Raw genomic sequence first — 24,588 nt, forward strand, 5'->3', positions numbered from 1 at the left:
ACAGTAGGCGAGTGGATTTTGTCCTCTTGTTAAGAGCTCCTTCATCACTTTACAAAGGACACAGTGGTTGAGGCAAGGACTCTTAGCCTCAGCAAAGCTGCAGGAACCATTTTACTTTATAACGAGGTTAGCCATATATACAGCACAGCCTTTTATTAGCTGTATGTCTCACAAGGTCAACAGAAAACTCTCTGAATAACATACTGTGCATATGCAGCATGCAATTTTCCCCAAAGGGTTATACTAGAGCTACTCAGATAATGTTTTTCCTCCCTTGGAAAATTTTAACAAGTGTGTGTGTGTGTGTGTGTGTGTGTTCGTTCAATGGAAATTTTCAATTCTTTATTGATTCCTCTCTCTCTTCTCTAATCACACCTTCAATTTTTTTTTCTAATAAAAAAACATGTAATAAAGTAGACACTTTGTGGGATAATTTTTGTAGTTACAAAAGGTTTTGATGGAAAAGTTTTGACTATATAGTTATACCTGCAGTCAGATTGAAACTATGTTCCCTTGGGATGCTCAAATGTGAGTCTCCTCAGGAAGAGAAAATAGGATAAATATTAACTGTCTTTCCATAGCTGTTTTGGCATGAGGGCAGTTATATTTAAAATGCATTTTTTTTTAATGGAGAAAGGGTGTTCTCTCCATCCCCCCCCCCCCCACACACACACACCTTGCTCTGACTCAGAACCAACTGAACAATTTTTGCTCATACTTTAAAACAAAACAAAACACAAGAAAAAAAATCTATCCATCAGACAAGGCCAAGCCTGAAGTAAAGTTTTGAAAAAAAGAAGAGGAAGTGAACATACCAGGAATAAATTTGGAAAGCATTCAGCAAAATTAAATATAGTGGTAATTGGTATCACCTGGGGGAATATAGTTTTAAAACCATTCAAAACTTTATTTAAAAAAAGGGTTTGTAACATGTATGCATTTGAAGATGGTGGTGGTTGATAGGTTCTTCGAAAATAGCAATTACAGTAAACTTCTGATAATCCGGCACCTTTAGGACCCAGGGGGTGCCGGATTATCAGATATGCCTGACTATTGGAAGGGGAGGCTATGAGGGGTCTGGAGTGGGGTGGGGGAGGATGCCACCCCAGACCTTTCATAGCCCCCCCCTTCTGATAGTCGGACTCTGCCCCAGGCATCCCCGATTCAGCTGCTGCTGGTCAGTTTCAGCAGCAGCTGAATCGGGGACACCTGGGGCAGAGCAGCTGGGGTGCTGCCAGGTTGGTCCGGTAGCGCCGCCCTTCAGCGCTTCGAGACCTACCCGGCAGCACCCCAGCTGCTCTTGGGGATGCCTAGGACAGAGCAGCTGGGGTGCTGTAGGGTTGGTCCTGCAGCACTGAGGGGCGGTGCTACGGGACCAACCCGGGAGCACCCCAGCTGCTCTGCCCCAGGCATCCCCAATTCAGCTGCTGCTGAAACTGATCAGAGGCTGATTCCAGGAACCCCGGGGCAGAGCACCTCTGGAATCAGCCGCTGGTCAGTTTCAGCGGAATCGGGGAAGCCAGGCACAGAGCAGCTCCAATTGTCCGGCAGCTGGAGCACTTCGAGGTTCCTGATGGTACCGGACCATCAGGAGTGCCGGAGCATTGGATGCCGGACCAATGGAGTTTTACTGTAAGAGACTGTTCTAATGTGAGCGACAGCCAAGACATATTTTTCCTCTTAAGTCTTTTGCACACATTTTTATTGATTAGAGATTTTATTTCCATTGTTTTAGCCACAGAAAAATTCCAAGCAGGACAGCAAATAACTCAAAACGGTTACCCTCTGAAGTCTATCCAATGCTTTTTGAAGGGCTTGCAGAATCAGGGAGCAGCAAGCTTTGGCCTAAGGAGAAAACCAGCAGGCATGGGTTAGGTATCAGCAGATGCAGCTAATGAGTAGCTCTGATTCCCAGCTGGAAGATATAAGTGGAGGACCCAGCTCTGTAATAGGAGGTACCGATAAACACATCTCTCAGCAGCAGTGGATGGCTTCCCCCAGAGACTAAGAGAGGGCTGTGAGCCTTGAGCTACTGGCGGGGGACAGAGGATCCTGCAGTATCAGTCCAAGTCAGGGTTGTCGCTTTTGTTATCTTTTTACATTTTTTGTATCTGTATAAGAGAACTTGCGTTGAAGGCTAAAGATAGAGTTGGGCACAGCTGTCTCTGAGATGGTGGACAGACCCATCAGACTATACTGACCTGTGCAGAAGAAACTGCAATCACAGTATAACCGCCACCAGGTGGATTTGAACCTGGGACCTCTGGAGCTTAGTATAGGAGCCTCTTCCCTTTCAGTTAAAAGCCAGTTGGCTCTCAAACCATGCTGTAGAGGTCTCTTGTTCATATCTGTTTCTGTGGTCTAGGTGCCACTGCATGGTACAGTGCCATAGTACTAGGTGTGTGGGTTACAACAGCACAGTTCCCGGTGGAACAAAATGCTGGATTTTGCCACCCTCACTGATGTTGAGTAATAACTTCATGACACAGCTTCTCTTATAGAAATGAATAGGGCTGTTTGGTTAGGATGGTACTACTTACTTAGTGTAAGTAAACAGGGAGGATTTGGGGGCAAAATGACCACCATCATTGACATACATTTGCTGCCCTTGTTGAGAGTTCCTACAGAGAAGCCAGAGCTTGAATGAGGCTGTTTTCTCACATCCCAATATGATCAGAGGTGAGAGAGGTTGGTGAGCATGTGGGGAATCCTGCACTGTCACTACCTGTGTGTCTATGCATTAATAATGTTACATTGCTGTCCAAACTCTAATAATCTATACTTGTTTCTTGCAAAAAGCAAGTCTCCAAGGACTCCCCATTGAACATCTTATAAGAGTGCTACACTTAGTAAAGGAAAATGCCTCTGTAAATTCCACAGTGGTCTCTGCTCTTCTCTCGTCTCATGCAGTCATTATCCACCTCTGAAATCAATAAAAGTCTTTTCACTTATATCAATTAGCTTGGGATCAGCCCCTTAGAGAGTGGATTCATGTGACTGCTTCCTTATTAGTTTGAGTTCTCCCCTAAATTCTTGCAGAAGGTGGGAACTTTGATACTCTTTTTCCGTGCCCGTTCTTGCCCCCAAATGCAGCTTTTTGTCTACTATCCATAGAAAGGGTATGGGTGTTTTAACTCTGCTGATGAGAAGGACTTAGCTTTTAGTAAAAGAAACTCAGGAGGTGAGCATTTTCATGCTGATTTGGAAACTAGTTATAAGACTGCAGTCAGGCGCTGTCATGCCTGGTTATGGTGAGAAAACAACAATGCCTTTCTTGATAAGGGAAAAAGAAAAAGTCTCGCACAGTCAAAATTTTGACGTACAATTTAAATCATCTCTACATCCTGTGGACTTGGAGCTGTCAAAAAAGCAAAGCCTGCATTTGAATGGAAACGCTTTTTTATTTCTTTAAAAAGTGTACCAGCTATAATTATCCATAACTATGCAGGCCTGTTTTAATGCTGTTTTATAATTACAGGTCTTAATGCTAGATTATACAAAGTCATTTATAAATAGTCAGAACAGAAGGACTTTGGGAGTTTTTAACCTGTAGATTGCTGTAGGTTGTGGCAGCTGACGGGATTTTGGCTTTCTATATGTGGTGTTAGCTATGTAATGATTGATGAATCCCTTAATTAATTCCCCAACAATTTAAGATTTACAGTCTCATATCTTTTTCTCCTGACACATCTGTGTTTGTCACTTTTAAAGACACGGATAAGCCATTTCTTCAAAAGCCTTTGTGGATATCTGAAACATTTCTGGGATGTTTTGCTGAATGTAACAAGATTAGAGTTTCATAATTTTATGGCATAAGCGATTGAATTGGGATTGATGCTGGTTATATACCAGAGGGCACCATCTCCTTGAATATTGGCTGCCTCTGTGGATTTATTTAGGGTATGCAATTACTTATCAAATGATCCAAAACCAAATGAGCAAATTGAAATATAGTGGGGGATTTTTAAATGGGCCTCCATTCGAAGTTGTAGCCTGTTGGAAAAACCTGAATTTATTGAATGGAATATACAATGTATTTAGAAGAAATTAACTCATATTCTTTGGTGTGGGTAAGTGGTTTGTCTGGAACTAGCGTTCCCTGTAGTGGAGGTGAAAGTGTTGCATTTATATGTAACATAGCATTTATTCTCTTGGAGGAAAATCCTGCTCTTACTGAGGACAGTGGCAAAACTCCTCTTGACTTTAAGGATGAAATCCTGGTGCTATTGATTTACAAAGAATAGGTGATAAATTGAGGGAGAGTGAATGGCCAGGTGGAGCCGAAGGAATGAAGAACCTACTGCTGTCAGATAGCTCACATGCAGAGTTGATAATCATAGGTGGAGCTTGGTCCTGCCTTGAGGATGGGGGGCTGGACTCGATGACCTCTTGAGGTCCCTTCCAGTCCTATTATTCTATGATAAAAATCTATGATCTTAGCCAATCATGAGTTAGGATAATAAGATTTTGTTGAACTAAAAAATTTAACCATTGACAGCAAAATTATTTTTTTATACATGATGAAAAGGTAGATCTGCTAATAGTATCTTCTGCTTACCAAACCAAGATGTATTTCCTAAAAAACAGAGTCCCATTAAATGAATTAGCATTGGGTGGAATATCTGGAGTGCAATATCAAACCAAAATCCTCAGTTGCACGTTAGTATTTGGACAAGTTCAGATCAAACATGGATTCAACTCAAGGCTGTCTCTACAAATCGCTTAAAACTGAATCTAAGTGAACTCAGTAAAAATTCATACTGTATTGCTTTGTCTTGTACTTATAATGGGTAGAATCAAGTTGGTGATGGGCAAAAATTCAATTCTGATTCACTTCCTGTATTTATACTATCATACTGACCAAATTTTGTTTGATTTCAATGAGAGGTGTGCATCCAAGCTCAGAATTTGGTATATTATTTAGCTGCCTTGAACTGCACTGTGTCTATTTTTTTGCTCTCTGTATGAACATACAATTTACACCAAGAACCAAAGCTTAGAGAAGAATATCTATTCAGCTGAGAGGGTTTGGCCCAAGATGCTTGCATTTTTGTGTTATATAAGTATTTTTTTTGCCACACCTAATTTAAAAAAAATAAGGAAAAGCATAGACCCGCTAAAAGATAATCTGTTTTTGAGCAATAACAGTATGTACTTAGACATTTTTCTTTGACTGTTATTTATAACTGGAGGTCAACTTTACTTGTGTGCAAGATACGGGACTCTCACTTAATACCTAGAAGTAGCCCAATAAGAAAATTAATATGTTCAAAATCTGAGGAAAAAAAGAGAGAATTCAAAGATGTAAAGTGGTGGGAGTTTTTAAAAATTTGTAAGAGGGACTAATAAAGCTGAGGAAGTAATGAAAAGATTAGCTGTGAAGGAATTCATTTTACATCATGTTGTTTTCTGCCCATGAATCTATCAACAATTTGATGCTTTCTGCTGCTATAGCCTTTAACATTCTTTGTCCTTTAGGATGGGGTTTCAGTTTGGAGTCATTTTAATGTCTTGTCGTCACTTGTGTGAATTTCCTACATATATGTAGTGAAAATACTATTCTATAGTACAGAATTGGTATTAAATACTAAGGGTGGTGGTAATGATATTACAGGGCCAAATCATAACAGATTTATATTGATTCAAGAATAGGGCAGGTCGTAGCCCAGCTGCCAGTTGGACACAATTCAACCGTGAAATCCCTGGTCACACATGATAGGTGTATAGAGAGTGAACCTGAGAGTGGTGCAGATAGTTTCTTGTGAAGACTGGAAGCAGGACTGTGCACTTACTCATTTGTATGTTGTTCTTCCATTAGGGTGAGTAAACCAGAAGGAGAGCAGTCCTTGCTCTCTGTCAGACACTTAGCATAGTTGCTATTGCAAATGTGACCTGATCTTATAGGTGATTTAGGGTTGCCTGGTGTCCGGTATTGACCTGAACAGTCTGGTATTTTTGCCTCCTATCCGTTAAAAAAATTTCAGAAAATACCAGACATCTAAAATATCTGGGGGTATTTTCTGGGTTTTTTTTCCCTTCCAGGAGATGAAAATACCAGACTCCTGGCAATCCTACGACACACTCATCAACCCGGCCCAGCCCCTGGCCCTGGATTCACCCCCGGATCCCCTGCTTACCTGGTTCCACAGGGAAGCTCCCTTCTGGCTTGACCAAGAAAACAAGATGGCTGCTGGCAAAAAGCCTAAAAGACCTGAACAAGAGGAATCAATGCCTTCCCTGGGTCTTAGCGCTCAACCTCTCCTATTCCTATCCCTATTCTGACTCTGCATACACTTAAAGGGGCTATGCTGTTTTAATGCTGCTTTATTTTATTTATTTATTTTTTTGCTTGGGGTCATATTTTTCCTCAACAACTGGCCTCCACCTCCTTTTTTTCCTCTCAACAGAATTCTCCCCCCCCCCTCCCCCGGTGTTTTTTTATTGGGAGGGGGAGGGGATGTTTGGTATTTTTGGTTAAACTATCTGGCAACCCTAGGGCGATGGCCAAAGTAGAAGAAAGTTTCTTGTGCTCTCTTTCCTTTGCACTGTGGTACAGAGTTGGGCCCATGATGTTGTGGACAAAAAAAAAGAAAAAAAAAGTATTCTGCATTAAAAATAAATAAGAATGTGTCCCCTTGTCTCTTCCCAATCCCCTCCCTTTCTTTATATTTTTCTGTAAGAACTTCATTGTTCCTTTTGGAAGCAGTGGCCAGCAGGAGGTGAGGATGAATCCTGGTAAACTTAATTCGGCACTGTAATGTGAACCATATATTCAAGGATGGTATTAGAAGGAAAAAAATGCTAGTCAGATTCCCCTCTCCCTACTACACTGTGGAAGTGTGTAACATTATTTGCACTTATTCTGCGTTAACACCATTAAAAGTTTTTCACACAACTTAGGTTATATGGAAGCAGAGTATGTGGAAGAGGGCCTCATTTCAGAAAAAGGATCCTAACTGTGGATAAAAGGGTCACAATGTAGAACACTATGGAAAATGTTGACAATAGCTGACAGTATTTTTCCATGACATTAAAATTTAGGCCCTACATTTTCAAAAGTTCTGACTGCCTCAATTTTTGGATGACAACTTGAAATACCATAAAGGGCTCTGATATTCAGACAAAAGACTTTCTAAAAAAATGTCTTTTTAAGGCATTTCAAACCAAAAACAGGCAGTCAAAATCACCTTTGGAAATTTAAACATAGGTGTGTATGTCTCTTCTGCTGCGGAATATGAGTAACTCACATGGATGCTGCTGCAGGAGAATTAGGTTCCAGGGACTTCAGACATTACCGTAAGATCTTAAAGTATCTTAGCCAAGAAAACAGGATTGTTAGCGGGGGGCAGGGGTCTATCTAGTAAACTGTCTGTATGCACATGATCCTGAGGATGCATGAAGATGTGAGAGTCTAGAAAATAAGAATTAATGTGAACTATATAAGGTGAAAGTCTGTTGCAATACGACAAACATTCAGAGAAAATGCATGCTGTTTCTCTCCATAATAGAAAGTGTTCAGATGAACTGGAAACATGCAAGTAAGTGTGTAGGTCCTGGTGGGGTGTTTTGGGAGGTCTGAGATTTCTTAATATAATCTAACGTGGCTTAGCAGGCAGAACACAAAATGAGATCATTAAAAGCAAAATAAGTCCCAACAAAAGAGTGTTTAAAGTTGCTGTTTGTTTTGAAACCCAGTTGACTGCTGCTAAGAACCATTTCATACTCAATGTGCCAAATCGTATGGACATGCTTCACATCACAGCAGCCCAACATGTGGTTCAAGAGGCTGCTGGGCTTTTGAAACAGGTCTTAACTGGAAAGTATAAAAATAGGTGTAATTAGAATCATAATTGCTACACTTTGGAAGAGCAGCAGTCTTCTATTCTACTGTTCAGATCAGCTTCTCCATATAACTTTTATTTACAATAATGTTCACTTTTCTACTCATGAATGTCCATTTTTCATTATTGGTCTTAGTAATATAACTGGTTTATTTGTCTCTCCCTGCCCTCCCCTCATGATTATATCCTGGCTGAATGGATTCCTGCTCTAAAATCCGTTCTTTCTGGCTTTTGATTCCATTCCTTACTACAGATGCCGCTTGTTAGAACACAGGCCTATTATGCCACACACACGCATTGGTTTTCAAGAACAGTGGTAAATTGATTAGTGATGGCAAACCTCAGAAGGTTTGGGTAAGTCCCCAGTGTTTGGATACTTATCTGGAACACACTGTTCTGAAAACCAGGTTGGAAAATTCATGGGATTGGGCTCTCTCTTGAGCTTTTTTATTACTGCTTGGTTTGGATGGAAATACCATGATGAATATAGTTTTTCTCATGAGATTTTAGTTTTTCTGGTTTCCTCTGTAAACAGGGGATGCAGAAGGGTGTGAGATTTAACAACTATTTTGTGAACATTTTGGGGATGAGTCAAGTTTTGAGTGAAAGTGTGGGTATGGTTTTTCTGTGTTTTCCATATATTCTGCTCTTGCAGTTCTTCTGATTCAATTGTAAACTGAAGTACAGGTTATCTTGACAGAGATTCTTCATTCAGTGTTTAGAAACCAATTTTTTCATGTCATGCAGTGTAGATAGTTTAAGAATCCAAATGTTTCAATGCTTATCAATGCCAGACTTTTGAAGCTTATGAGTTTCTTCCAACAATACTATATTTTATCCTTCAGTTTGATAGGTGGTTTTATAAACACAACATTTGTAACTTGAAAGTGAGATTTTTTTTTAATTTTACTTTACTTTCTTGGATATCATTAGAGCAAAACAGAATATTGTCCCTTAAAAGCCAAGTTGATGATAGTTTACATTGGGAGACGATCCATATTCTATAGGCTCTTGCAAAATGTAAAACTAGATGGGGTATTTTTAAAAAGATTTGTATTTCATTATACAGCATTCTTAGGTGAATTTTCATGTTTAAGAAGCTGGAATACAAGAGTGTGCTGTATTAGTGTATTATTCTCACAACAAACAAGCACTGTTCTGTTGCTACCTGCTTGGCCATTGTTCCCGATTGTGTATGCTTTGCAGTGGTATTTGGATGGTTTCCTGCTCTCTGCCAGCACAAAAAAGGCATTTCTGTTACAATGGCCCCTAACCACACAATGACGGCATTAAGGATTTATTTGGAGGTTTCATTATTTTCTCCTCTTTTGTTCCTTCCAGGATGTCTTCCAAGCGACCAGCCTCTCCGTATGGGGAAGCAGATGGAGAGGTAGCCATGGTGACAAGCAGACAGAAAGTGGAAGAAGAGGAGAGTGACGGGCTCCCAGCCTTTCACCTTCCCTTGCATGTGAGTTTTCCCAACAAGCCTCACTCTGAGGAATTTCAGCCAGTTTCTCTGTTGACGCAAGAGAGTTGTGGCCATAGGACTCCCACTTCTCAGCACAACACAATGGTAGGTTGGCTCATGGACTATTGTGCTTACACCCATTATTTGATTTGTGCGCCTACAATAGCTTGGCATCCAGATTTGTCCTTTATACAGTATACTCTTCATAGTCACACGTACAGAACATATTACAATAATGTGAAAGTTTTGACCTAGCTGGATTGCCTTCCACCTCCACTGCCAATGTTAAATCATTCTGTTAAAGATCAAACTTCACTTTTTCTCATCTAACATTTGTCTGGATATTTTAGCACAGAGGGCACTACATTTTCTTCTTAATTATAGAAATCCAGAGTATATGTTTACTAGGAGATACTTTGGATTTAGAGCATGATTAGTGGTAGCAATATTTGGCCTAGCATATGGAACAGAGCCCATACATGGAGGTCAATGTAACATTTAGGCATAAGAGGATAAAAAAGGATAACCTTGGATTTTGTTGTTTTTAAAAGTTGAAGTTGGATCTGTTGATGTATTTCTTCCATACTCTAATTACTTATATATGAATGTATTAATTTTCTTATTGACAGCCTTCCACATCAGGAGGCCATGGTTCAAATCCTCACTTAGCTTACAAGTATGTTGGTTTCTTTCTAGCAACCATATGTACACTTCACTAAACCACCTCATAGACTTTGATCCAATGCACCAAAATTAGCAGTTTATTGGAAACCCAGAACTGGGCTTGTTTTAGAAACAAACAAACGAAAAAAACCCACTCTCATGTTCCACTATGATACTGCAGTCTCACTAATTGTAAGCTAAAGTGTTTGGACCATTAGTTTAGAATATTGTATTCCATATTTTAATAGAGATAGAAAATGATGGTGGTATTTAAATCCAGATATGAGATATATTGGCAGAGTTCTATGTTGGGAAGATGTTTGCACAGCATTTGCCTGTGAAAATACGAATAACTTTGCTTTAGTCCACAGTTTTCAGGGGGGTTAAATTAACGCAGTTTTACTTTAAATAAAGATAACTTTTGGTCCTGTATACATTCTGATTTTTTAAAAATTAACGATACAATAAGTACAAGTTTATTATCACAAAAGCCAGGAACAACTCTGTAGTTCTATTTAAGCTATTATAGCTCATAAGAGATGTGAAACAAGGTATACATTAAAAAGTGTTAGGATTTCTTCCCTCTTCCCCTGCCCTTTTGAAAAAGGGACTGTTTACCCACTACAGCTGCTTTATTAGATGGGGGGGGGGGGGGGGGGGGGCAGAGAGGAACCTTGCTTATCTCTCTTCCTTTTTTTCCTCCATTTAATTTTGTATTGCTGTCTTGTAACTTAAAATTGAAGAACAGCCTTGTGGGGAAAATTGCTCAGGGATGCTATTATGCTTTTTTAACTTGTTTCTTCTGATCCTCCACCACACGTGCTGTGCAGATGTTATTCCTTAATGAGCTATTAAAGTCAAAGGTACATTGGACTGTACTATAATACTACTGTGTACTTTGGCCTGGTGTGAGAGCCTTTGTCTTTAAAATACTCTGGCTTTATGGGTTTGTTTTTCAATTTTGTATAGCACCTCACCCCAGGATAGATGCTTTCTCAAATATTTTCTGCTGACACTGAATTCAGAGTCATACCTTCCATAGACTTCAATAGTAGAGAAACAAGTACTAAGGGTACGTCTATACCAGCCCCCTAGTTCGAACTATGGAGGCTAACAAGGGCGACCAAAATTGCAAATGAAGCACAGGATTTAAATATCCCGCACTTCATTAGTGGTTGCCATTTGGAAACTGACTAGCCCGGAATAACTGCTGTGTCTGCCCGCAGCAGAGAAGCGCAATTCCGAGATAAACCCCTTAGTTCAAATTAACAGTTAAACCTGAGGTATAACTCTTAAATATTTGAGAAAGCATCTATCCTGGGCTGAGGTGCTATACAAGATTGATATTTAAATCCCGCGCTTCATTTGCAATTTCGGTCGCTTTCATTAGCCTCCTTAGTTCGAACTAGGGGGCTAGTGTAGACGTACCCTAAATGAATAAATGTACCTTGGCCTCTAAGGAGCCCAGCAAGTGTATTCTATCTGGACATTGCTGAAACATTCATCTATAGTTTAACTGACTTGTGCTCTTATTTGGTCATAGATTTGATTTCTGAGGTTAGGAGGGTCATCTGTTGTGACTTCCTGCTTGACATTGGCCTTAATTGAGCACCAAAACTATGTACTTTATTTTCTAATAATACTTATATACTGCCCATTTCAGACAGTTCTGTTGTACAGAATGTATTGATGGTGTGTGCATTTGAAGCACTTGATTTTCACTTGTGTGAATGGGGACAAGGGATTGGTTTTTATCCTGACATGGGAAAGAAGTTCTAGTTTATGTCCAATACATGACATCTTTGTAATCTCCCAGCTGAAATAAACAGCATCTTGAAAAAAAATAGCCTTCCAAGTAGGTGAGGGCGTGAAGTGATCAGAGCAAATAAGCAACAGAGGTATAATTGGATCCCTTTTCTCCCCCTCCCTGTGTCTCTCCCTCCCACTTTTAATATCCTGCAGAGAATAAGCATGAGCACAGAGCTCTGACAACTTGTAGGTGGGTTTAACTTGTGTGATCAGCACTTACTAGATCCATCCCCATAGAGCCTTGGTCATGTTTTCACTGCTTGAACTGTTCCTATATGATTTGGTACTGTCTCTGAGAAGTAAATCCAAGTGTGCACACAGATACAGTATAGTCCAGTGCTGTTTTATCAGGAGACCACTAGCAGCCCTGCCTTCTTTAACAGCTTTTATACTACACTCACTGATTCTGCTAGTAATCCTGGCAGTCTCATTTTCCAGCTATATGCTGGTCTTCACAGGATATATCTTTTAGGATATCTCCAGTATATTATAGGTAGGCTTGGAAGGATTCCGTTTTTATCAGTAAATGTCACTCTCATCATACACACACAAATCAATGACAAAATATTTCCATTGATGATTATCAGAATTTACCAAGTGGTAAAGTAAGGAAAGCTGCACGGGAACTTATTGGAGTTTGATTTAAAGATGTTTGCTTGGTATAATTTGATACGTGATGTTGACAGTTTATAAAGCTTTCACATTTTGAATCTCAACGTCTGTTATTAAATAATTATTGTCTAATCTACCTCTTCCCCCTCCATAATCCTGTGCAACTATGGAAAATTTAAATCCGTAAAAATAAAAAATGCTTAAAAATAAACTGAGATTATCTGACAGAATTAAATACAAATCAAATTCTGCTAAGTCTAATTAAAAGTCAAAACCAGACCATCATTGGGCAAATATCTAAGCAATCTTAAGCCCATGTCGTAAGACTCTCCCACCTCATTGCACCTCTCTTGAACAAATTGTGTGCTGTCTGCTTAGTCTTTCAGTGGTGTCTCACGGAAGATATTCAGAAATTCTGAAGAATGATTCTGAAGAAAATAGGTATTTTGGCATCAGAATGTCCCCAAGTCTTTTACATTGGGCCTACAACCTGCTTGTAGCTTAGGAGGCAAAACCAGCAAAAGTAAAGCCACAGCTAAGCCATCTTGAACAGCATGAAGTTGACTGGGATTTACTTTTCTGAGCAAGAGCAAACTCTGTTACCTTAGCCCAGGTCCTGGAAACTCCCTTATCTGAATTTCAATGCAGAGACATAGGTCCATAGGACAGGAAGGTACAACTCCAGAGAAGGAGGGAGTTCTCTAGACTCAGACAGATCTTCAGAGGAGTTGTAGACCTTCATCTCCATATCTTCCAGTACATCTAAGGCTGTGTCCAGACTCAGGGGTTTTTTCGAAAAAAGTAGCCTTTTTTCGAAAAAACCTCACCTGCGTCTAGACTGCAGCCGCGTTCTTTCGAAATTAAATCGAAAGAACGTGGCTTTTCTTTCGATGGCGGTAAACCTCATTTCACGAGGAAGAACGCCTTCTTTTGAAAGTTCCTCTTTCGAAAGAAGGCGTTCTTCAATGTAAATAGGGCTTCTTCGAAAGAGAGCATCCAGACTCACTGGATGCTTTCTTTCGAAAAAGCAAGCCGCTCTTTCGAAAGTTCAATGTGCAGTCTAGACGCTCTCTTTCGAAAGAGGCTCTTTCGAAGGTATCTTTCAAAAGAGCCTCTTTCGAAAGAGGCTTGCAGTCTAGACATAGCCTAAGAAGCAGGACATAAACCAAAGAAAGGCTTTTTTCTGAAAAGTATGCAAAACCACCTCAAAATTCTTCCTGTTTGAGGAAGAAACTAGCTGTGTATTCCTCCATCTGCCAGACATTTTTATCCAAGCCAGATTAGGACGATCCAAGAGAAAATGACAAAAGATTATAGTGGTTTGAAAAAGAAAACCCAAACACATTTTTTCCAATTAAAGTAACTGCAGCCAAGAACTGAGATGAGTGGATGCTAAGGGAAAAAGAAGGAAATAGATAATTCTAAATATGAAAAGTTTGATCCATGCTCTTGAAAAAGGGTAAACTGTCAGAATCCAAGCCAAACACTCAAGAAAAGAAATTACAAGATTGGCTCTTTGTTTTGTATAGAGGCAAAAGATATAGAGGCCCTCTTTAGAAAGTTAATAGTAAACCTAGAACTAATTTTGAAATGCATTGCAGAATTAAATTGTGCATTTCTGTCTCTTTTGTAGGCCTCCCCTTTTCAAAGCTGGAGTACCTTAATATAACTGGAATCATTTGGCCCTTCTCTGACAAAAAGTTCTGGGATTTTTTATTTAATTATAATTGATCTGCCTTACAGTTGTCATGTGCATATTTACAATGTAGCTTTGCCATCTACAAAGAGTAGTAATGGGCATCAGCAGTGACCACAGGAGCTACACATAAGAAGTGGAAGGATTCAGAGCATAATAATGGAGCTACTGTACTGTAGACATATTGATGATTATTCTCTAGAAGGTCAAAGACTATGTCTTGATGGCAGAATACTGTTAAAAAATTAGATGAGATGTAAAATCAAGAGTTTTGACCTCTTGATGTTAAAAGATCCTTTCGGAAAGATCAGATGTGTTTGGGCCATTGTCCTAGTCGTATTTCACTTGGGTAACTACGTTTGCCAGTCTACATCACCTCCTCAGTTTCAGTTGGATCCAATCCTGTCCTTCAGTTTTTGGCCTGAAATGTTGCTGTGCATTGTTACATACCTTCAGTGTCTGACCCTAGAAGTAACTGTGTTCAGTGCAGAAAGTAATTTCCTGCATATATTGGAAAGTATTTTGAGAAACTTGGTTGATATTAAGAAGGCTATATTACTTGTTCAAAAAAAAAGAGACTCATATTTTGCCTTTGTGCATACATCTTGACCTACACTTTGCCAATAGATCAGTGGTTATACACACTTTTTTTTAATGTTCTTGGGCCAAAACAATGTGCAGCCAGTGCACTGCAGCTGCTACTCAGAAGTTGTGTGGAGGATGGAAAGATGTATGTGTATAGCTTTTAAAAAAGTCAAAATAAGACCCTAATTATACTGTGGAAAATAGTTTTTATACGTTACTTTTAGAAAAATTTAAATTTCCAATGTACCTTTCCAAGCTTAGGATAAGTTATTGTGATGGTACAATGCACAGTGTTGTGAACACCAGTGCAGTCATTGTGCCTGCTCTAATAATGAGAATTTCATTGTTTGGGGAGAGCAGTCTCCTACACTCTAGACAAAAGTGTAATTACTTTTGAACAACGTGGAATGTACTCAATTTAATAGCACAGAGAACAGCTTCACAAAGATTCAGATAAAGCTAGCTTAAAAGCTATATGTGCAATGTGGCAGTATAAAATTGTTAGTAGATAGCATTATTACACTCTCTGTCTCTATCTCTTGCTCCTCCTACTTTCACAGTTTAAGATATAAACTGTTTCTGTAAGAACTGGACAAGTTTATGTAAACAATCCTAGTTCAATTAAAACAAAACAAAAATGGCAATGAGTTTGCATCTGTCTAGGGGAGGGAGGTTGTTTTATGGTTTTTTTTTTCTTTTCTCCTTACTCTTTTTATGATAAATTGATATTTATCATAGCACGAAAATACACTGTTACAAACATTGCATTATAAATGTCATTGCAAAGTAGCAAATGAAAGCTGTTTCCATAGATATAATTCTAGGTTTGTATCTTTTCGATCTTTACATTTGCATTGTTTCAGAGAACTATATCTAGGCTTTCAGAAATGAGGACATGTGAAGAAGAATCAGTTAGGACTGATCATGTGACTTGTGAAGTTACACAGTACAGTCCTTGTCCTAGACAATTCCATTTAATCCAGAGGGACCAATAGTGATGGAAGTTGGGGAGGTTAGGTGCACTTGGTATGTACAGCACACAGAGTATTGCCACTGTATTTAATTTACTAGCCTTTGTCTGTCCTCTGTTAAAGCTGTATTCCTCTGTTTCTCTTCATTTGTGCTCCTTGTATTGCTATACATAAGATCTATTTGCACATGTAGAGTGCTTTACAAATGCCAATGAATTAATTATCACAAAACCTATATGAGAAGGAAGGTGAACCAGATACAGTATCTTAGTTTTTCACATGGGTCAACAAAGGCAGAAATTGAGGCCACAGAGGGATTCAGAGGCAGTTTTGTCACATAGGAATCCCTTGCTTTCAGCCTTGTGCTTAGTCCACCAGGCCATATTGCCTCTCTGGACAGTGGCCACATAAATTGTGTCACAGATGTACTATCCTAGCAAAAACAATTGGCTGAGAGGCAGTCAGGTTGAAATCTGAGGTGTTCCAGTGGTGTCAGCCAGTGAAGGAAGCAACTTCTCACCAACCACTGTGAACTGACCCCATTTCCAAAGCAAGGGACTTATGGCTATGGTTTGATTAGGCGTTAAAATGCTTGTCTGGGTCTCTAGAGGACAATTCCTGATTATGGAGGGAAATCACTATAAACAAAATTCCCAGGATAACTTTGAAACAAAAGGGCTAGAAGTGTACATACAATGGTAAATATAAGTAGCTGAATCCAACCTTGATATTTGTAAATTCTCTGAAATTTGTGCAGAGGGGTGACCTCTCTTTTTATGGCTACAAAATCAGAGAGGGCTGTGTGGCATGTGTTTGTATGTTTGGGGGAATGGCAGGTTGGTGTTGAGGAACATCTTAGGTTGTCTACACTAGCCTTTTTGTTGGCAAAACTTTGGTCCGTCAGAGGTGTGGGGGAAAAAAAATCTCCTCCTCTGCCCCCCACCAACAAAATTTTACTGACAGAAGCATCAACTTGGACAGCACTGGATGGGTGGGAAATGCTCTCCTGCCAGCATAGCTGCTGCCACTCGGGGGCGGCTTAATTTTGCTGGTGGGAGAACTCTTGCCTGCCGGCATAGAGCAGCTGCACAGGAGAGCTTACAGCGATGCAGCTGCAGTTGTAACTGCTGTGCCCCTGTAGTGTCCATACTATAGAAATAGCCTTAGTGTGGAACATGTGTTTTTAAATAGAGCCATTTGAAATCAGTTAAGCAGAAAATAATCACCTGAAAAGTAAACACCTTTGTTTTATAGAAGCAGTGGGAACTCATGGGTATCCATTGTTTGCAATTGTAGCCACACCTACCCTTCAATTCAGTGACTTAATATTAGAAAAAGCCTTCATTTTAACTTCTCACATAAATACTAGCAGACACCTGATTCATTCATACAGCTGAAAAATGTACAGACCTGAACTAGGTACAGACATGCTACATGAATAGCTGAGCCACCATCTGTGAAACAGATCTGTCTCTTCCCTGAACAGGGAAAGCAAATGGAGAATAATTAGGCATTCTACTAACTGCAATTATTAACACCTTCAGCGAAATGAACCTTTCAACCTTCTCAGGGAAAGGAGCAGCAGCCCTTCCAACTGTCAAAAACCCAACCCTGAAGGCCAAAAACATTTCAAATTAATGTCCTACGTTGAACTCTCCATGCCTTGGCAAACTCATTGAGACTGCGAGGGCAGCCAAGCTTCAGCAACACATGAAATCTGATGGTAAGCTAAAGGGTCATACCTGGGCATGGAGAAAGCCCTTGGGGCACTGACAGATAATCTTTTCATGGCAATGGATTAGGAGCTATAACTCAGTAACCATAAGGTTGTTGCTGACCTAGGTTTATGACACCGCTGAAGTAGATGGCATTGCACTATAATGGGTCCAACCGTTTCTTTTCCACTGGAAGCCTGAGAATGACTATGAACAACACCTCCTGTTACCCAAATCCATCACCTGTGTGGTTCTGCAAGGTTCTGTTGTGCCATTTCTTCTCTTTAACAGCTAGCTGAGTCCCCTAAGGCTGTGTCTAGACTGCATCCCTCTGCCAACAGAGGGATGCAAATCAAGCACTCCGGAAGTGCAAATGAGCCCGGGATTTAAATATCCCGTGCCTCATTTGCATGCTCACGTTCCGACGCTGTGCCGATCAGGCTCACTGAAGAAAGTGAAAGTAAAGTGTAGCTGCGGTTCTGCCGACAGCGGGGGCTTTTCTGCATTTCTGCTTTATTTTGCTTTATTTTGCTTTTCTCGTCCTGCTCCCTTTAAAAACTTTTTCCCGAGTTCTACAAATTAGCCTTCCTTAGACTCTGTCTACCCTAGATATCTATTTTTCTAAATGTTCCTCCCTTTGCTAATACTTGCAGCGCCAGAGGTGGTGGTAATGGTGAGAGTATTAATACAGATATGGCTCTAGGCAACTGCTGGCAGTTTAACCATCATATCATCCAACCATGTTTTTTTATTCCCCCTCTGAACTAACTACTTCCTTTTGTCTTAGGTTTATCAGTAAAATGTCAATTTCCTCTCCATCATATTCTTAGATTAAATGGTTTATACAATTTTATACAACTATCATGGCAGAAGAAGGGCCTCTGGCAAAATACAGACTCAAAATTCCAACATGTGCATGTCTGAGTGTGCATTCCTGTCTTAGGCCAGTTAATCCTGAAGACATGTGAACCATCTCCCAATAGAAAAAAATGCCATACTGCTGCGCCATTGGACCAGCTCTAAAAAAAGTATTTTTAGTTAAATGTGAAGAACACCAAACCTCCTCTGTCAAGTAAAAATGATCCTGCAAAATTTTGGATTGGTGTCACCCTCAGGTTTACCTAAGCTGATTAGCCTGTATTTGTTGTCCAGCTTTATTATAAAGACGTGAAGTGTGTGGTTCCTAATTACCGTTTAAATGCAGTACATGTGAGCAGACCGGCATCTTCTCTGTTGTGTAAGCACAGCAACCTCAATGAATCTTGTGAAGTTAACATCACAAGATAAAGCAATTGGACATAACTGACTAGAGTTTGTGCCTAATTTATCCAAGGATGACTTTGCCACAGTGCCATAAACAATGCTATCATTATCTGTGAAAGTAGTGTTTACTTCAACATCCATTCTTTATGCTTTGAAAATTCAAGCCAGCCTCAGGACAAGATGGCTCTAAAACAAGATTAACTGTTTATCGGCCACAGTCTGAATTGAAGAAACAACAAGATTGTATACAGATTATTCTAAACAAGTACCAGTAAAAGTTTTACATCGTGCCATTTTCATTATTTAACACACTTTGAGCATGATAGAAGGTGCATGAAGGACAGCAAAATTCCTTCCCCTGAAATGTTAAGGTCCTGGTGCTGCAAAAAGATCTACTTGCATGGACCCTTATGCTGGCATGGGGACTTATTTAATGTGTCGCCTTGGTGAATGACTCCTCTAGAGCTCTTTGTAGACCTCTTTGGATCTTTGAAGACATGAAATGATAGGGATATTACAGAGAGGACAAAATCCTCTGACAGTTCAGGAATGGATTCCTGCACCGTACTCTGCCCAGTGCTACACACCAACTAGACCCAGAAATGCGAGCTGTTCCACAATGTAGTAGGCTGCCTCGGTTAAACATTGCTTCAGAGTCGCAACACACCAAACCTGTGTTCAATGACTGGGAGTCTCCTAGAATCAGGCTCCATCTTCCTGAGGCTGCTGAAGCCAAACTCGGAGATTTTTAGGCTTCTAAAAAATCCAGCGGCATAGCCCTGCACCACTCTGAGGGTACGTCTAGACTACAGGGTTTTGTCGACAAAGCTTCTGTCGACAAAGAGCATCTAGACTACATTCAGTTCTGTCGACAAAGCAAGCTTCTTTGTCGACAAAACCCTGTAGTCTAGACACAACCTTACATGCAATAACACCTTCTGTCGACAGAACTCTGTCGACAGAAGACGTTATGCCTCGTAAAATGAGGTTTACCAGCGTCGACAAAACTGCTGAGTTCTGTCGACGTTATGTCGACAGAACTCAGCGGTAGTGTAGACGCAGGTATAGTTTTGTCGACAAAACTCTGTAGTCTAGACACACCCTGAGAGATAGCTGGCATGTCCCTGCAGGTCCTGGGAGGGCTGGGGAGGTCTGTGCCCCTGCCTCCAGTGCTGGCTCCACAGCTCCTATAGACTGGGAATTGAAATCAATGGGTGTGTCTAGATTACAGGGTTTTGTCGACAAAAGCCAACTTTTGTCGACAAACTATACCTGCGTCTACACTACCGCCACGTTCTGTCGACAGTAAGTTGACAGAACGCAGCAGTTTTGTCGACAGTGGTAAACCTCATTTTACGAGGAATAACGCCTTTTTTCAAAAGTGTTCTTTCAAAAGAAGGCGCTACTGCATGCAAACTGTGCTTTTTCGAAAGAGAGCGTCTGACTCTTTCGAAAAAGCAGCTTGCTTTGTCAACCATACTGATTGTACTCTAGAGGCTTTGTCGAAAAAGGCGTGCAGTCTAGACATAGCCAGAGGGAACTGCAGAGGCAGTGCCTGTAGGTAGAGGCAGTGTGAAGAGACCCACTGAAACCCCCACCATGGGCTACAGGGGCATGTTGTCTGCTTCCAGGAGTGGCTCAGGGCTAGGATAGGCAGGGATCCTACCTTAGCTCTGCTGTATTACTGCCCAAGGTAAGCACTGCCCAGCCAAAGCTCACCCTCTCACCCCCCTCCCGAACCAGAAATCTGTGTCCCAGCCCTGAGCCTCCTCTTGGACTCAAACTCCATTCCAGAGCTGGCACCCCTCTCATCCTCTTCTACATCCCAATCACTTGCCCCCTGCCCTGAGTCTCCTCCTGCACCCAAACTCCCAGGCCCTGAACCCCCTCCTGAACCTCAACTCCCTGCCTCAGACTCAGCCTGGAGTCCCCTCACACACTCTCAAGCCCTTGGCCCCAGCCTAGGGCCTGCTCCCCCTACCCTCATCTTCTACTCCAGCCTGGTGACAGTGAGAAAGGATGGAAGAGAGCCAGTGACGGAGAGAGGAGGGATAGAGTGAGTGGAGCAGGATCTTGAGGATGGAATGGGTTAGGTGTGCAGCCACAGTGTTTGGGTTGTGTGATTAGCCAGTTGGCAATACCTGTTGACCTGCCCTGGCTGCCTGTCGGGTTCCACGTGAACTTTAGGTCATGGTTTTTTTCACCTATGAAGCCCCAGGTGACCACCTTACTTGAGAAGCCACCGCTTTCCTCATTCCTAACTTTCTCAGTTGCAGTCAGCAGAGGCGTTAATGTCTGTTTAGAAGGTAAAGCATTCTTTGTGGTGGGCTTCCACCCCAGAAACAAGCACCTCTGGTCTATTCATCTTCATGCATGCTGTAAAGATGCATCCTTTTGCATGGGCTGTAGCAGAGGGGAAGGTTTGAGGAAGTTTAGATGGGCATGTAGGAGGGGAATTTTACATGTGGGGTTCCGGTCTGGTTGCTTTGGAGGTATAAACTGATGTTTAGTTTGTTTGTGTTTTGTAATGTATTTGAGGGGTGCTAAGAGTGTCTCTCTTTTATTATTGCAGAACTCTGAATTCATATATACATGGCCTCAGGTCAGTGGTGGGCAGCCTGTTACTGGCAGGCCACATCAGCATTCTATGTGTGGCCCTCGAGACATTTTGTTTACTATTGCCTATTCACAGGGTTGCCAGGCTACACTGGTTTCTGTCCGGTAATGCTAAAATGACATACATGTAAAGCAAGGGCAAGTGAAGTGAGATGCCTGCTGATTGCATACGAGGTTGAGTATAAGAGCTGTGTGCTCCCTCTGCATCCAGTCAAAGCATCCAGGGACGGTCTGGCCGTGCCTTCTAATTATACTTGGCAATTAGACTGTAGCCAGCAGCTTCACTTTCCCCTGACGCCACCAGTGAGTGCAGGGAGCCTGACCCCTGCTTCAAGCAGAGGCCCCGTCCCCACTAGCCCTCCAAGTGTCCCACAGGCTCTGGCCCTTTGCTCCTCCCACCCATGGTATTTGGGAAAGCATGTGGCTCCTCAGTACCCCGTCATGCATCATCAGTGCTATTGTAAATAAATACAATTTTTGAAAATGTATCTCCATTATACTGGAAACATCAAGTGTTCTTCACCTCAGAGTGCAGAATCATCAACTCGCCTGAGTTTCTAAGTGCTTGGGACTTGTTACCTCTCAGATAAAGTTTCACACATAGAGAGGTTTGTGCTGTTTTCTTTAACTTTTTAGATGGAGTGTCTGTGAATTCCCACATACCTGCATCATTTATTCATTCTTTGAGACTGGGGGGGGGGGGGGAGGGGCTATTTCCATTCTGGCATCTATTCACATATCTGGGCATAGTTCTTCTGGGTGGCGTCAGCTGGCTCCTTTGATGCTTTTGAGGAGCAGTGGGTGTTGTCTGGGGCTCTCTGCTCTGTGTCCCCTTCCGGTTCCCTTGTTTTATCCCTTTGACCTCCAAAGCCTGCTCTTGTTTTTCTTTATATTTGTCCCTCTATAGTTATTTGGTTTCCAGTGTTCTGTGGATCTTCCCCATAGGCAGAAGAAGATTCCTTTAACTATGGGAAGGCTTACGCCCATCCACTTCCAAGATCCCAATAGGAACTTACATTAATTCTTGAACTGTGAATTTATACTCAGTCATCATTCTGCCTTTGACAGTATTGCAAGTACAATGTTGGGTTTTGGTCACACTTTACACTTGGTGTGTAAGAAATGAAATTTTAAGTTTATGAATCTTTTAATTATTGAACCAAAGTTGCTAAACTTTGTCCTCTATAATTTTCAGGATTATATATGTTAGCAAGCACAACTAAATGGAGCCCATTTAAACGCTTCAGAAAACATGTTATTTGTGAATGCCTTCCTGTAGTCAGTGGGCACAATACTTTTTTGGAGTAGAGATCTCTTATCATGCAGCTTGTGGTGAAGCCTCAGGGTGCATCCATACTGCACCATTATTTTGAGATAACTAGCGTTATTTTGAAATAACAGTGCGAGCGTCTATACAGCAATCGTGTTATTTTGAAATAATTTTGAAATAATGGATGGCTTATTCTGACTTCTGTAAACCTCATTCCATGAGGAATCATGCCTATTCTGAAATAGCTATTTCAAAATAGGGCATGTGTGGATGCTCCACTGTTGCTATTTTGAAATAGTCTCTCACCAGGGCCATTCTAAGTTATTCTTCCCCAGTGCCTCTTGGGGCTCTATATTGAGATAGCACATCCATATTAGGGGAGCTTGCATCAGACTGATTTTGAGGCTTCCCTTCAGTGTAGATGTGCTGTTTCAAAATAAGCGATTTCAGAATAACTATTTCGCAATAGCTTATTTCAAAATAAGTGTTCAGTATAGACATACTCCCAGTGAATTCACTTTCTGACTTTACACTTTCCAGGGTGTGTTCAGGACATATGTCTTCATCTGCTGTATGAAGCACAATGAGCAGCTATAGTACTGTATACAAATGCTATTTTATAATATCAACCAAAAGATGCCATTTTTCAAGGAGTCAATCATAATCTAGGACATAAAGCCAGGAGTTGAGATTTTGGACTTTTTTCTGGCTTTTTCCCCTTTTCAGGGCCTCAGCTTACCCATCTGTAAAATGGCAATTGTATACAGTATAGCAAGCTTTAATTAATGTTTCTAAAGCAGCTAGAGACTTGTAGATTCTTGAGTATCTGGTATTATGTTGTAAGGACAAAGTAGACCTAGACTTAATACTGCATTCGTTTTTATGAAAATAGTCCCTCATATTTTGTAGATGAATTCACTTGACTCTGAGATCATCATGTATTTTTCTCAATGAACATTCTCACAAACCAGCTGTAATAAGTCTAGGGATGTCCACAGAAAGAGAATTTTAATACTGGATATTCAGTCAAAGCAAATTTTAAATTATTTACCTAGCTAACAACAATATAAAGTTCATGTTGCAAATTTTACACTCAGATATGCAATTTGGAGTTCGTATTATTATTGGTAGCATAAATGAGAGATCAGCAATACCCTCTCATGACTTACAGCAATCACACTTTGAAAAGTTTTTCTTTACTCCTTTTGAGAGTTTTGACTGGTTCCAGTGATCTTCCACATTTTAAGAATAGGGAATGTCTCAAACCAGTAGAATCTGAAGCTGATCATGTACTTAAGTTAGGCATGTGACTTGCTTATACAGAGAGGTCTTAATGAATGTCAGGCTTTCTTTTAAAATTGAATCCTGTAATGACAATACACTGTATTTACATCATGCTGATTTCAAAAATTGATCTCATTTTACCAGTTATCTTTGTAGTGTGTAACGGTGAAATTCTAATGCCGTAGGTAGCTAAATAGATTGAGAAGTGTACTAGTCATGGAATTTTGATAGCTGTCAGCCTTATCACAACAACTTGTCAGCTGTGCCACTGTCTTAAGTCTAGTTTACTTCCTGAGCTGTGTTTAATCCAGAGTGTGTGTCTGCACTATTTTATCTTATAGCTCTATACAGTTTTATAATAGCTCACCTTTTTGACACATTTTGTTGTAAATTGTATCATGCCTGCAGCAAAACAAATAAGATGTGAAGGAGAGACGAGATATATTCTAAAATGTACATGCTCTAGAAATGCAAAATGGCACATAAGATTTGCAATATAAGTCAGCACAGCTGACCAAGATACCTGAATTTGTTAGCTGTTACATGGCTGGAGAAGTGGGATTTTCTTATCTATTTTAATTTAAGTATTTGTTACTTTACTTTGAGTTTGTTGCTTCCTGATGACGATTACATGCTCTCTGTTCTTTTGATTTCATTATGAATACACTGTTCAGTGTTCTCTTATGCCCTCTCCAGTAATACTATCATTATATTTATTTTACATAGATAGAAACATGAGGAATTTTCTCCTTTTTTACATATGGTGTTTTTGCTTCATGCAGAGACAACTTCACA

At 40.6% G+C, this 24,588-nt stretch overlaps 1 protein-coding gene across 18 annotated transcripts in view; it reads left to right on the forward strand.

The window, feature by feature from the left end:
* Window positions 1-24,588, forward strand: part of SOX5 (SRY-box transcription factor 5) — an 895,980-nt gene that overhangs the window by 543,060 nt on the left and 328,332 nt on the right. For 15 of the 18 annotated variants that reach the window (XM_089769671.1, XM_089769670.1, XM_075898182.2 and 12 more), the window contains one exon: window positions 9,183-9,414. In XM_089769671.1, coding sequence (XP_089625797.1) covers window positions 9,184-9,414 — 231 coding nt within the window. In that variant the 5' untranslated portion in view covers window position 9,183. The remainder of the gene's footprint in view (window positions 1-9,182; window positions 9,415-24,588) is intronic. The other 3 variants (XM_075898209.2, XM_075898192.2, XM_075898199.2) reach the window with 1 other exon arrangement.

Source organism: Pelodiscus sinensis, chromosome 1 (assembly GCF_052426305.1).
Source record: "Pelodiscus sinensis isolate ZL-2025 chromosome 1, ASM5242630v1, whole genome shotgun sequence".
NCBI classification, from domain to species: Eukaryota; Metazoa; Chordata; order Testudines; family Trionychidae; genus Pelodiscus; species Pelodiscus sinensis.